This window comes from Alosa pseudoharengus, unplaced genomic scaffold (genome assembly GCF_046254945.1).
Source record: "Alosa pseudoharengus isolate Yale_2024_CS ecotype anadromous, Long Island Sound unplaced genomic scaffold, YU_APseudo_1.1 YU_APseudo_1.1_scf_11, whole genome shotgun sequence".
Lineage (NCBI taxonomy): Eukaryota > Metazoa > Chordata > Actinopteri > Clupeiformes > Clupeidae > Alosa > Alosa pseudoharengus.
In genome coordinates, this window is record NW_027468576.1 from 21241462 (window position 1) to 21253278 (window position 11817).

The following is an 11817-nucleotide window of genomic DNA, read 5'->3' on the forward strand; positions in this document are numbered from 1 at the left end:
TGGATCAAACTTATCAAAGAAATCAATTCAACTTGTTCTTCATGGCTAGGTTCGAATAGAGAAGACAAATATTAATTATTTTCCTCTTTGCCACCTTTGTTTCACATAGGAACGGCAGAGTATCATCAAATACTGGCTGGACAATCTTAGAGCTAAACAAGGCGAGGTCCTCCACAATATCCACTTTCTGGAAGGGCAGCCCATCAGTAAGCCTCCTTAGTTGTCACAGATATGTTATTAATGTTTAATTGAGTATTGGAACATCAGCCTCTGTATTGTTTTGCATGGTACTGTTTCTGCTTCATGTGTGTGAGAGAGAAAGAGAGAGGGAGAAAGATAAAAAAGAGAGTGTGTGTGTATGTGTGTGCGTGCATTTGTGCATGTGTGTGTGTGTGTGTGTGTTTGAGAGTGTTCTGGTGTGTGTTAATATCCATGTGTCAATATGCATGTCATATATCCTTATGTGCCCCTATTTTGTAGTCCCTGAGCTGAAAGCAAGAGGAGTAATCCAGCAGGAGTTCCCCCTTCATGAGCAGAGGATTCTGGGACAGCTAATGAAGTCATGGGTCCAGGCTGTGTGTGAGAAACAGCCGTTAGGTCAGTGGACTTGCACAAGTGTTATGGCAGATGTGCATTACATGTTTTGCATTCATGAACAGCAAGTCTGTGTTGGTGTTGTGCATCATGACTTCATGACTTGAACTTTGTTCATTACTTCCATATTTGTTCATCAGACATAGCAGGCACAGTCTTTTTATAATACAGCTGAGCTGACTAAGCCAATAAAACGGAATGAGTTACATATCTGTTTGAATAATTTATGTCCGCACAGAATTCAATGAACCTAATGCCACCTCTGACCAAAAAAAGCCTTTTAGCTCTTTATTAAAAACGTCCATTTTATTCCATCCACCTCTTTGCCCCTCCATCTAATCTAATTTCATTTAATTTCATCCATCTGCTCACTATCCAGATGACATCTGCGATTACTTTGGTGTGAAGATAGCCATGTACTTTGCCTGGCTGGGCTTCTACACCACCTCCATGCTGTACCCGGCTGTGATCGGCTTCGTCCTGTGGATGCTCACTGAATCAGATCAGGTAAACAAAGGCTAATGCAAGCGGATCAGCTCCCAGGACCCAAGGATTGGGCACTAGAATGAGCCTGTGAACGAATGCAAGTACTTAGCATGTGCAGAGGGTGGCTGCTCTCGCTGTGCAATAACGGCTGCCATCAAAAACTATTGTTATACATTATTATTAAGTAGATTTATATTTACAATATTAGATTATTTTACTTAAATGCATATTGCATATGTACAATGCAAAAAATGTCATGTGATGTATGTAGTCACTTGAGTTGATTAAGTGACATGAACTCCTCACAGGCTTTTAATGCATGCATGTCCTGCTGTGCTCTTTTTTTTTTTGATGGCTGAACCAGACGAGCCGGGACATCTGCTGCGTGGTGTTTGCCCTCTTCAACGTGGTGTGGGCCACGCTGTTCTTGGAGCGCTGGAAGCGCAGGGGGGCCGAGCTGGCCTACAAGTGGGGCACGCTGGACGCCCCCTCGGAGTCGCTGGAGGAGCCCCGGCCGCAGTTCCGGGTGAGGACCAGTGAGGAGGATACACTGTGTGAAGAAGTGATGAAGCATTAGGATCATCTCTCCTTTTGTCTCCGCTGTTCTTTATCCTTTTTTATGTGTGTCCTGTCACTTCCCCTGATGTCCTCTGCTGCCTTCCCTATCTCTTTCTAACTCTCTCTCTGTCTTCCTCCATCTATCTCTCCCTAACTCTCTCTCTCTCTGTCTCCCTCCATCTCACTCTCCCTCCTTACTCTCTCTCTCTCTCTCTCTCTCTCTGTCTCCCTCCATCTCTCTCTCTTCCTAACTCTCTGTGATGTGTGTCTCTCAGGGCGTGAAGCGCTGTAGCCCAGTGACGGGCTGTGAGGAGTTCTACTACCCCCCGTGGAGGAGGCGGCTGTTCAGGTGGCTGGTCAGCCTTCCAATCTGTATCTTATGCCTTTGCTTCGTCTTCCTGGCCATGCTGATATGCTTTGAGTTGCAGGTCAGTTTCATACCACCCACTGGTCGGCAGGCGAGGGTGGAAGTGGGAGGAGTTGTTTGGGTGCTGGGTGGGTGGGTGTGGGGTGGGGTCGGGGGGTCTTCACTACATTGATATATCCCCATTTAACCTTTTGACATCTCGTCCCCTTAGAATTATAAGGTTCTATCTGACATTTTTGTCAAAATTGAGTTATTTACATATTCTTATTCTGTGACACCTTAAGAAGATGAGGTGAGGTGTTTCTTGTAGTTGTATGCATTTTTGGACATTATATCTGAAGAGGTTTGTTCCACTTATCAGTATAAGTCTATGGAATTCTAAGACTTTGAAGCTCAATATCTCAGAACTACTCAGAACGTAGATAGAACCCTATAATTCTAAGGGGACGATCTATTGTTACTCCTCTAATTTGTTTGTGCTAAGGATTCTAAATACCCCCCCCCCCACACACACACACACACATTGTTTTGTGTTGTGAAAATAATTCATTTTGATTTCATTTTCCATTTACAGGAATTTGTGATGGGCATCAAAGAGCTACCGCGTATAGCCAGGTTTATTCCTAAAATTATGTTGGCCATCACTGTGACTGCGTGTGACGAGGTATACAAGAAGATTGCCTGTTGGCTCAATGACATGGGTAAGTCATACTATCACATGGATGCATGAAGGAAAATCCCCTTTAATATATACATACTACAGTATGCATTTATTTCAGTAAAAATGTATTCCTAGTTTAATTTATTTTAAATAGAAATTGGCATTGGATATAAAAGATATTGCACTGTTCTCTAGCATTTCTTGGCATAATGATGAGTGTAAGTTACTACTATGTTACTATGTAAGTTACATTGTATAATCCCTTCCCAACAATCATGGATCATGTCATGTGGCTCATGTACATTGGGCAAAGTGATCTATAAATCAATTTTATGTCATGGAAACAGGACACACCCTGGATGTGAAGCCTCATATTGCTATGAATGCAAACGCCTACATATTAGACTGGCTTTCTGGTTAGATGAATTATCTGCTGTGTTTTTTCCTAATGGGCCAAAGTTTGTATCCATTTTGAAAGCAAAAGAAAAGCACCGTTTCAGTGCAATTGTTTATCATATTTGTATGATGTCTGGAGCGATGAGGCTTTCTGGAAATGAGCTGAATTTTATAATATATTTTCTTTCATTTCCTTTGCAGAAAATTACAGACTCCAGAGTGCCTATGAGAAAAATCTCATCATCAAAATGGTTCTTGTAAGTGAGAAGCTTGTTTTTCTTTCTTAATGGCTGCATCTGTGTTTGGGAAAGGAGCCATATTAGACCATTAAAGCATGCAATTCAGATAACAAACAGATGTGCCCTGGTTATAAAAGTGTTGCTTTTTTGTCTTCTGTCCTCTCTCTCTCTCTCCTGCAGTTTCAGTTTGTAAATTCTTATCTCAGCCTTTTTTATATTGGATTCTACCTCAAAGACATGGAGCGTCTGAAGGAGGTAAGACACTATCTCATCTGGATGAAGGGCAGTTCGATTTCTGTTGGACTGGAGGGGAAATTGTCGCTAATCATTGGTCAAGTGCCACCATATGGCTTTGTTTTTCCTCTTGACATGAATTCAAAATTTCTCTGAATTCAAACAAATATTAGATGTTAATGGGGATCAAAACCTGTTCAGGGCCTGGTGCTCATGACTTAATGTAAATAAGAACTGATCTGTTTGAATTCCACAGATGAGCATTCTCACTCAGCGCTTATCGGCAGCTGATTTGTGTAATTGAATTGATTTCAGTTCACTTCTTTGACACACCAACTGCTGAGCTGCGCAATTCACATCACTAGCATCTCCCTCCCTCCTCAACTTTCATGCTGTCTTCCTCTCTCATGTTTCTCTTTCTCTGACCATGCAACCAATTCAAGTTGGTGAAACAGATATTTGCCCCATGCACACACACACACACACACACACACACTCAAAGTCCGTCTGTCCATCATGTGGATGATGTAGTTGTCCTTTGTCACTTCATCTTTTGAAGTCTTCTTTTTATCCTCTGCACTTATTTACTGAACTTCCCTGAATTGTTTGACTACCGTTTCACATTGTCATTCAGTTGAGTAAAGTGTGATATTTTTTTGCAAGTGGAGAAGGCAGATGCCTTCATCCAATTAAATTGTTTGTGCCACACTGAAAGATGACTTGGCAGTAGTTACTGCTAATAGTCACACACTTTAAAGTGAGCATAGCACTTCCACTTTCAGTCAGATGTTCGGATGGTGCTGAAAACAGCGTTTATCCGGTGGGTGTGAACGGGAAACACCTCTCGGGAAAAGCTCTCAGTGGAGGTACCGCTAAGGGCCAAATGTTGAAATACTATTTTATTGCCCCTCAGCCAAAATGTAATACGTAAAATTCATGATGTGTTTTTCTACTGAAGAAAGAAGGGGTGGAGGTAATACAGAGCATGAATATATAGCAGTCTTAAGTAAAGACAGGAGACTCTCAACATACCCTAAGGAAAGTTTGTGGAACAAGAAAAGCAAACACATCCCTGTAATGTAAAATCCCGTCGTGGTGTCTGAGAGTTTCTCCACTTTCTTACTCCTTCTCTTCTTTTATTCTCTTCTTTCTCTTGCTCTACCTCTTCCGTCTCTTCTCACAGATGCTGGCCACGCTGCTCATCATCCGGCAGTTCCTGCAGAACGTGAAGGAGGTGCTGCAGCCTTACCTGTACGAGCGCCACAAGCTAGGCGACCTCACGCTCCGGGCCGTCTGGGACCTGCTCATGACGGCGCTGACCCGGTATGTGCGCCTGGCCGCCGGCAAGGCCCAGCTCTCGCCCTCTGACCCCGCCGTGCCGGGCCCGGGTCTGCGGGGCACGCGGTTGAGCGGCGTGGGCCGGACGCGGGCCGAACGCCGGGAGAAGAAGTGTTTAAACGGCGGCTGCGGGGTGACGGATGATGACGAGGAGGCCACGGAGGAGGAGGAGAGCGGGAGGGTGGGCGGAGGAGGGGGAGGAGGAGGTGGTGGCGGAGGAGGAGGAGGAGGAGGGGAGGAGAACGAGGAGGAGAACGAGAGCCTGATGGACTGCGGCCTGAAGCTACGGAAGGTGAGCTTCATGGAGAAGGTGCAGCAACGGAAGGGGGCGTCGGCCTCCCTCTCCTCACCGCAGGAGGACAACTTCCTGGACGAGGGCAGCCCCACAATGGTGGAGAAGGGCATGGACCCGTCGTCCGTCTTCGAGATGTGCGATGACGACGACGACGAAGAGAACAGCGGCTCGGATGGGAAGGAGTTAGGCTCGGAACCCATCGTGCCAGCCGCAACGCTCTCGGGCGTTCATGAGGGTGCCACTACGTCCTCACGTCACCGGCGGAGGGGCCGCAGCCTGGAGCGGGCCAACAGCAAGACCAAACGGGACTCCTGGATCGAGCCTCCAGAAGAGCGGGAGTCCAACACCCTCACACAGGCTGAGATCGAGAGCTGCATGCAGAAGTATGAGGTAGATACATTCATCCTCTTATCTTTACGCAGTAAATATTATGTGGAAAATTGGTGCTGACAAGATCAAGGAAATCACTTCTATTATTACATACAGATATATTATATTACCGGTAATTTGTTTGTTGTTTGTTTAGCTTAAGTTGTGTCATTTGCTAGTTGCCTCCATCACTTGGATTACAGTATACTGAATAGCTTGAAGCTAAAAATAAATAGTGTTTTTTGGCTGAGAGGCATTCAAGTATCTATTTTGGGTTTAAGTCTGTCCATTAAAGCACTGCGGCAGGCCAGGAGTGTTTCAGCAATGCACGGCACACATTGAAATATGCACGGCAAGCACCGACCTCTTCATGAGACACTTTCGGCTTGGTTCATTGACTCCGCTCTGCTGGGGAGCAGCTGCCAGTGCAGAGCAGCACAGAAGCACCTCACCTGCAACCTGCTAGTCTTTAGAAATCACCACTGTGCCGCTGTGCCAGCGCACCAGGGAAGCGCAGACAGCAGGAATATTTGTCACCTGCCACAGGAAGTAGACTGGAAAATCAAGAACTCTTGGCTGCCCCGGTGGTGTTCTACATTAGGGAAGAAATGACATTCCAATCAATGAAGTTTACATATTACAACTGAGGAAAAAATCCCTTGATTTTAAGACTTTGTCTCCAAACAAAGCTATTAATGTTTTCTGACTGATGACTACTGTGTACTCTGTGCAGTATTCCCCATCCAACTATTTGTAACCAGAAGCTCTTTCTCAAAGTGGTTCAAAAGTCAGAGAGATTCTGTGTCAGCCTTGAAGTATACTTTATTTCTATCCTGTTCTTGCTGCACCCATACAAACTTCTTGCTGGTGCAACTTGCCCTTGGGCTGTGTGTGTATTTGAGGACATCTCCACTGTTCACCACCCACTGAGTTTCTGTTGCCCCTCAAACTGTATGTCCACTCATTGCCAAGCACCTGTCAGCACGCTGGTTTGACCGTCACATCATACAAGCAGTATTTCTGTCATTTGATCCAGTCTGCTATGGCAGTGGAGCCTGAAGTCCTTGACAGTTTGGTTGTGAGAGGCCATAGAACAGTATCTAGAGTCAATATTTGTTCTACATCTAAAAATGCATCCTCTGGCGGACTGTCAAACAACAGATGTAAGGGCACTTGAAGAAGTTTGTGTCCAGTTTCTGAATGTGGTTTAGGTGTCTTTGTTAGAAGTGATCACTAAGAAAGTGATAGATGTGTTTGTTAGAAGTGATCACTATGTACATCCTTGTTTGGGAGATGGTAGTGTAGTGACTAGGGAGCTGGGCTAGCATGCAGTAGTTAGAAAGCTTATGGGTTCAATTTCCAGCTGCTTGAGCAAGGCACTTAACCCTGAGTTGCTCTGAGGAGACTTGCCTTTGTAGTGACCTATGTAAGTTGCTTTGAATAAAAGCATCAGACAACTTGGTTGGTTAATTTTGACTGTATACTGTAATCATTCTTGTGTAGGACACCTTCCAGGACTACCAGGAAATGTTCATCCAGTTTGGCTATGTGGTCCTCTTCTCCTCTGCCTTCCCCCTGGCCGCCATGTGTGCCCTCATCAACAACGTCATCGAGATCCGCAGCGATGCCTTCAAGCTCTGCACCGGCCTGCAAAGGCCGTTCGGCCAGCGTGTGGAGAGCATCGGCCAGTGGCAGGTCAGAGCCTTGATCATACAGAACAGTCTAGATAAGATAAAGACAAGATAATAAGACGTTATTGTCAATTAAATTTACATAGAATGGAAATGTTTATTTTGGCAATCTGACAACACAGTGAACAACTATGCTTTTGCAGCAACTTTATCACGGCAGAGGGCACAAATTATTTTTGAATAGAGATTAGTATTGGTAAAGAATATGTAGTAAGCTGCTGGTTTGGGGACTGATGAATAAATGTTTGATTAGAATGATTTTCCATATTCATAAGACTGCTAGATGTAAAGTAGATATATGAAACATATTCATAACTAGGCCACTGTAGAGAACTGTATGTTTACACATAATTAAGTCAGTGTGAAGAACAAGGAAATTGTACCGTAATTTCCCAACTATTAGCCGAGGTTTATACATTGATTTAGCAAAATACCTTCAGCTATGAGGTTAGTACATGGGGGCGGTATTGATATGGTTTGTTTTTTTTAACTTGCATAAAACAGTCCTGAGGTTAATACACAATGCGGGAAATTACTGTAGATCATTAACACTGCCATAGTACACACAAAGTGTAATATGTGTTTGTCTGCTCAGACGGTGATGGAATTCATGGGGCTGATTGCCATCATAGTGAACTGTTACCTGATTGGCCAGTGTGGTCAGCTGCAGCGTCTCTTCCCATGGCTCAGCCCTGAGATGGCCATCATCTCCATCGTCATCTTGGAGGTACTTACACAGACACATTCTTTCATTCATACCCACTACCTGTCTCGTCTGGTGCAAACCCCACGCCCTCAAACTGTCAAAGTGATGTGTGCATACACACACAAATACACATTAACACAAAACTACCTTTTAGAGACATTAGACTGTACAAGCTTGGGTTAGGTTCCTGTTGTGAAATTTCTTAAGGATAATTCATGCTTCAAAGTAGGGGTAGACCAACACATTTTTTATGGCTGATATCATAATGATTATCTTTGACACGGAGAGGCAGATAATTGGTTAGCTCCTACTTTAAAGCACAATTTTTGCCAAATGGGAGGCTGTAGCATTCTCCAAGTGGTCAAAATGTTACTCAACTCTTGCAGATCTGCCAACTGATCTCAAAACATTTGGACACCCTAAGAATGGCCATGTATACTGCTCTGCATACTGCTCTCTCTGCTAGCCACCATTCCATTTCTCATATAATTGAATGGCAGGTTTCTATGTACTTTCCATTTACTTTAATTCAAATGAAGTCGAGCTGACCCAACACAGAACCACTTTTATTTCATGCCCAATACAGAGGCAAAAAGTTTCCAATGCACCATTCAAGTCAAGGACAGAGCCACAATCTGCATAATGAAATTGCTTTCATCAAACAGACTTAAAGTGGTGCCAGAATTTGATTACTCTGACTTTGAAAAGTCTGCACTCCTCAAAAACAAAACTGGAGATTGTCCAGAGCTTGGTGTGCGTATAGGCTACAGTATATATTGCATTAGTTGATCAGTAGCATTTCAACTTGAAGCAATGTTTATGAAATGTGTCATATTAAGTGTTTTCCAGCATGTCTCTTTACTTGTATTTTATGGGAAATGTTTCCCTATTGAGAGAAGTCTTGGTTTTCACATTGTTTTGAAGATGGCCTTCTTTGCATAGTGCATTTGCTTTGGGACAGCACTGATAAACAGTGTTAATCAATTTCACACAATCACAAACACAATAATGCAAGAATAACCCTGCTAACTTGATGTCTTCCCTGAGAGGACTCAGACAGTATCCAGGGAAAAGGTTGAAAGGATAGTTCAACATAGTTTTGTTTTCAGTATTAGCGTTCAATGAACCAGAACAATCCCTTGCCCTTTGTATGCACCATTTCATCGTACTCTCATTTGTTATTGTATCCCTGAGTTTGCATAACTGGGGCAGTCACAATGATCCAAGCCTTTCGGGGGTTGTTTATTTCTGTCAGCGCTGAAAAGCCCAGGGCTGATTAATCGTCACGCAAGCTGCTTTCTGCCCCTGCAATGCTACCCTACCTGCCACGCATGGCATCAGTGTCATGAGCACCTCAAAAAGCCCTGAATCCACAATCACCCAGATGGTCGCTGGCATACTGAAGTTTGAAACCTGCACAGCCTGCACAGTGTTTCCATATTAAGACCTATTGGTGTGTTGTACAGGACTGGCTTAACCTTCTTCTATTTTTTGTCTCTTTCTTTCTTAATTTATAATTTTCTCATGCTCACTTTCTCTTTTGTTTCTATCTTCTTGCTGCCACTCCATTGCTGTTTCCACTTCACAAACACCATTATATTCTTCCTCTACCTTGCTCCTCTGGCATCACCCTCTCTCTTCTCTCTCCCCTCCCTCCTCCTCCTCTTCTCCCTCCATGTTGACAGCACTTTGCCATTCTCCTCAAATACATCATTCATGTTGCCATCCCAGACATCCCCAGCTGGGTGGGGGAAGAGATGGCCAAACTGGAGTTCCAGCGGAGGGAAGCCTTTAAGGTAACACCGTCCCCCCGATGCATCTTTCAGCAGGCCTGGCTCATCTGCCCATCTCAGAGCTGTACTGCAGGGCTATTAGGAGAACCGCTGTCATATATAGCAGATATTATAGCACAGATCATTCCCACGCTTCACATTTTACACTGCAGAAAATACTGTTTGTGTGGTAGCTTAGTGCAACTTAGTTTTTGGGGTTAATCAGGAACTGTTTCACGTACCATTTCTATGCTACACGAGGGCCTTAGAGCTTTTCCACACATACATTTATTTATATGAGGTATTTAAAGCAAGCTTGACTATAAGGGTAATTTGAAAGGGAATGCCTATGGTATTTGTAATATGTCTTTTTATACTTTACACTACTATTTTTTATACTACGATTTTTGTCATGACAAAATCTGTATCTTTATTGGCATCAGCATTATGAGTATTTGTCCTAAGCGATTTCTATTATGAAACTTCACCAACACACATGAAGACACATGTACTGCTTTACATGTTTTTGTGGGTGTTTGTGTGGTTGCATTTGTGTGTGTGTGTGTGTGTGTGTGTGTGTGTGCGTGTGTGTGTGCTCCCCACAGAGGCACGAGCGGCAGGCACAGCAGCACTTCCAGCAGCAGCAGCGGCGGAAGCGCGAGGAGGAGGAGCGGCAGCGGCAGGCCGAGCACCAGGCGCGGCGTGAGCGCGAGCGGGAAGAGGGCCGCTCCGACCCGTCCGGCGGCGACCACCACCACGACAAGAGCCACGGTGGCAAGGGCCGGTCCGGCGGAGGGGGCAGCTCGGGCGGGGACAAGCCCAAGCGGCCCAGCTCGCTGCTGGCCAACAACAACGTGATGAAGCTCAAGCAGATCATCCCACTGCAGAGCAAGTTCTCGTCGGGCACGGCACGCTCGCCCCAGTCGCCCACGGGCAACGAGCCCAAACTGCCCGGCTTTCTCAGCTTCAAGTTCCTCAAGTCGCCCGAGAATAAGAAGGAGGCAGCGGCGGCAGCTGCGGCTGCAGCAGCAGCGGCCGCCGCCGCGGCCTCCTCCTCCACGGGGTCCTCCTTCAACACCAGCGGCAGCTCTGGCACCGTAGTGTCCTCCTCGGGCCAGGAGCGCTCGCAGTCCCCCAGCAAGTCCTTCAACCCCAGCAAACTCTTTAACTTCGGTAAGTCCGAGGGGGGAGCCTGCGTGAACGGCGCTCCGTTGCCCAGGCCCGGGGAGTTGTCGTCGTCGTCGTCGCAGGGCTCCGAGAAGCAGGCCAGCAAGGCGGACCTGAACGGGGTTCCGGACGAGATCCCGTCACCCGCCGGCGAGAACGGGGAGAACGGACACTCCACGGACCATGAGTCGTCCAGACCCTAAGATCGGATCCTCTTTTTAGGAAAACAAAAAAAGGGAAAAATAAATAGACTATCAGCGAGAAGATGAGGAAGGAGGAGGGTGTGGGAGGGGGAGCTAACTGAAGGTCTTCTGTCTGTCAGTGCTTTTTGTAAAGCTCTTCATGTAAACTTAGCCCTGCAAGCTGTTAAAGGAGGTTAAGGGCGAAAGAAAGACGCACAGGGAAAATGTCTGGGTGAGAGGCAGGTTTTTAAACGTGTGACACCCCCTCCCAAACATACTCAGACCACACACACAGACACACACACACACACACACTGCTCTGCCAACCCTTTTCTGCAATACATGTAGGAATGCATGAGCTGTGTTTCTTATACATTTGGGAGCCTTTTCCCAAAGAGCAGTTGGATTTTAGTAACGGGGGTTTTCTCAATTTTAGTTTAGTCACATCTCAGAAACACACCACAGTGGAAATACTTTTTTTGTAGTTCAAATATATTCAGTAATCCCAGAGTCAGATATCAGAAGAACAAATCTCAAACTATGAGTGACTTGAGGCAAGTCCATTTTGTTTACTTATTTATCCCTTGGGTTTAACCGAGCAATATAAATAAAAAAGGCAGAGAGACATCCATGCACTCAGATCTCCTTCAGACGGTGTCCTGAAAGGCTACAGTTGTTGTTGAGAGCGGATATCACCATAACCTTTGCAATATCCTAGTGTGGAGTTTTGTGATACAGTGGTCAGTCTATAAGGTGTTTTGA

At 45.2% G+C, this 11817-nt stretch overlaps 1 protein-coding gene across 1 annotated transcript in view; it reads left to right on the forward strand.

The window, feature by feature from the left end:
• Positions 1–11127, forward strand: part of ano8b (anoctamin 8b) — a 24992-nt gene extending 13865 nt beyond the window's left edge. The window contains exons 5-17 of the mRNA XM_076278405.1: positions 110–206; positions 481–597; positions 974–1101; positions 1445–1606; positions 1914–2066; positions 2580–2706; positions 3264–3319; positions 3482–3556; positions 4719–5558; positions 7041–7232; positions 7824–7955; positions 9620–9730; positions 10312–11127. Of these exons, the coding sequence (XP_076134520.1) occupies positions 110–206; positions 481–597; positions 974–1101; positions 1445–1606; positions 1914–2066; positions 2580–2706; positions 3264–3319; positions 3482–3556; positions 4719–5558; positions 7041–7232; positions 7824–7955; positions 9620–9730; positions 10312–11076 (2955 nt within the window). The 3' untranslated portion in view covers positions 11077–11127. The remainder of the gene's footprint in view (positions 1–109; positions 207–480; positions 598–973; positions 1102–1444; positions 1607–1913; positions 2067–2579; positions 2707–3263; positions 3320–3481; positions 3557–4718; positions 5559–7040; positions 7233–7823; positions 7956–9619; positions 9731–10311) is intronic.
• The last annotated feature ends 690 nt before the right edge of the window (positions 11128–11817 follow it).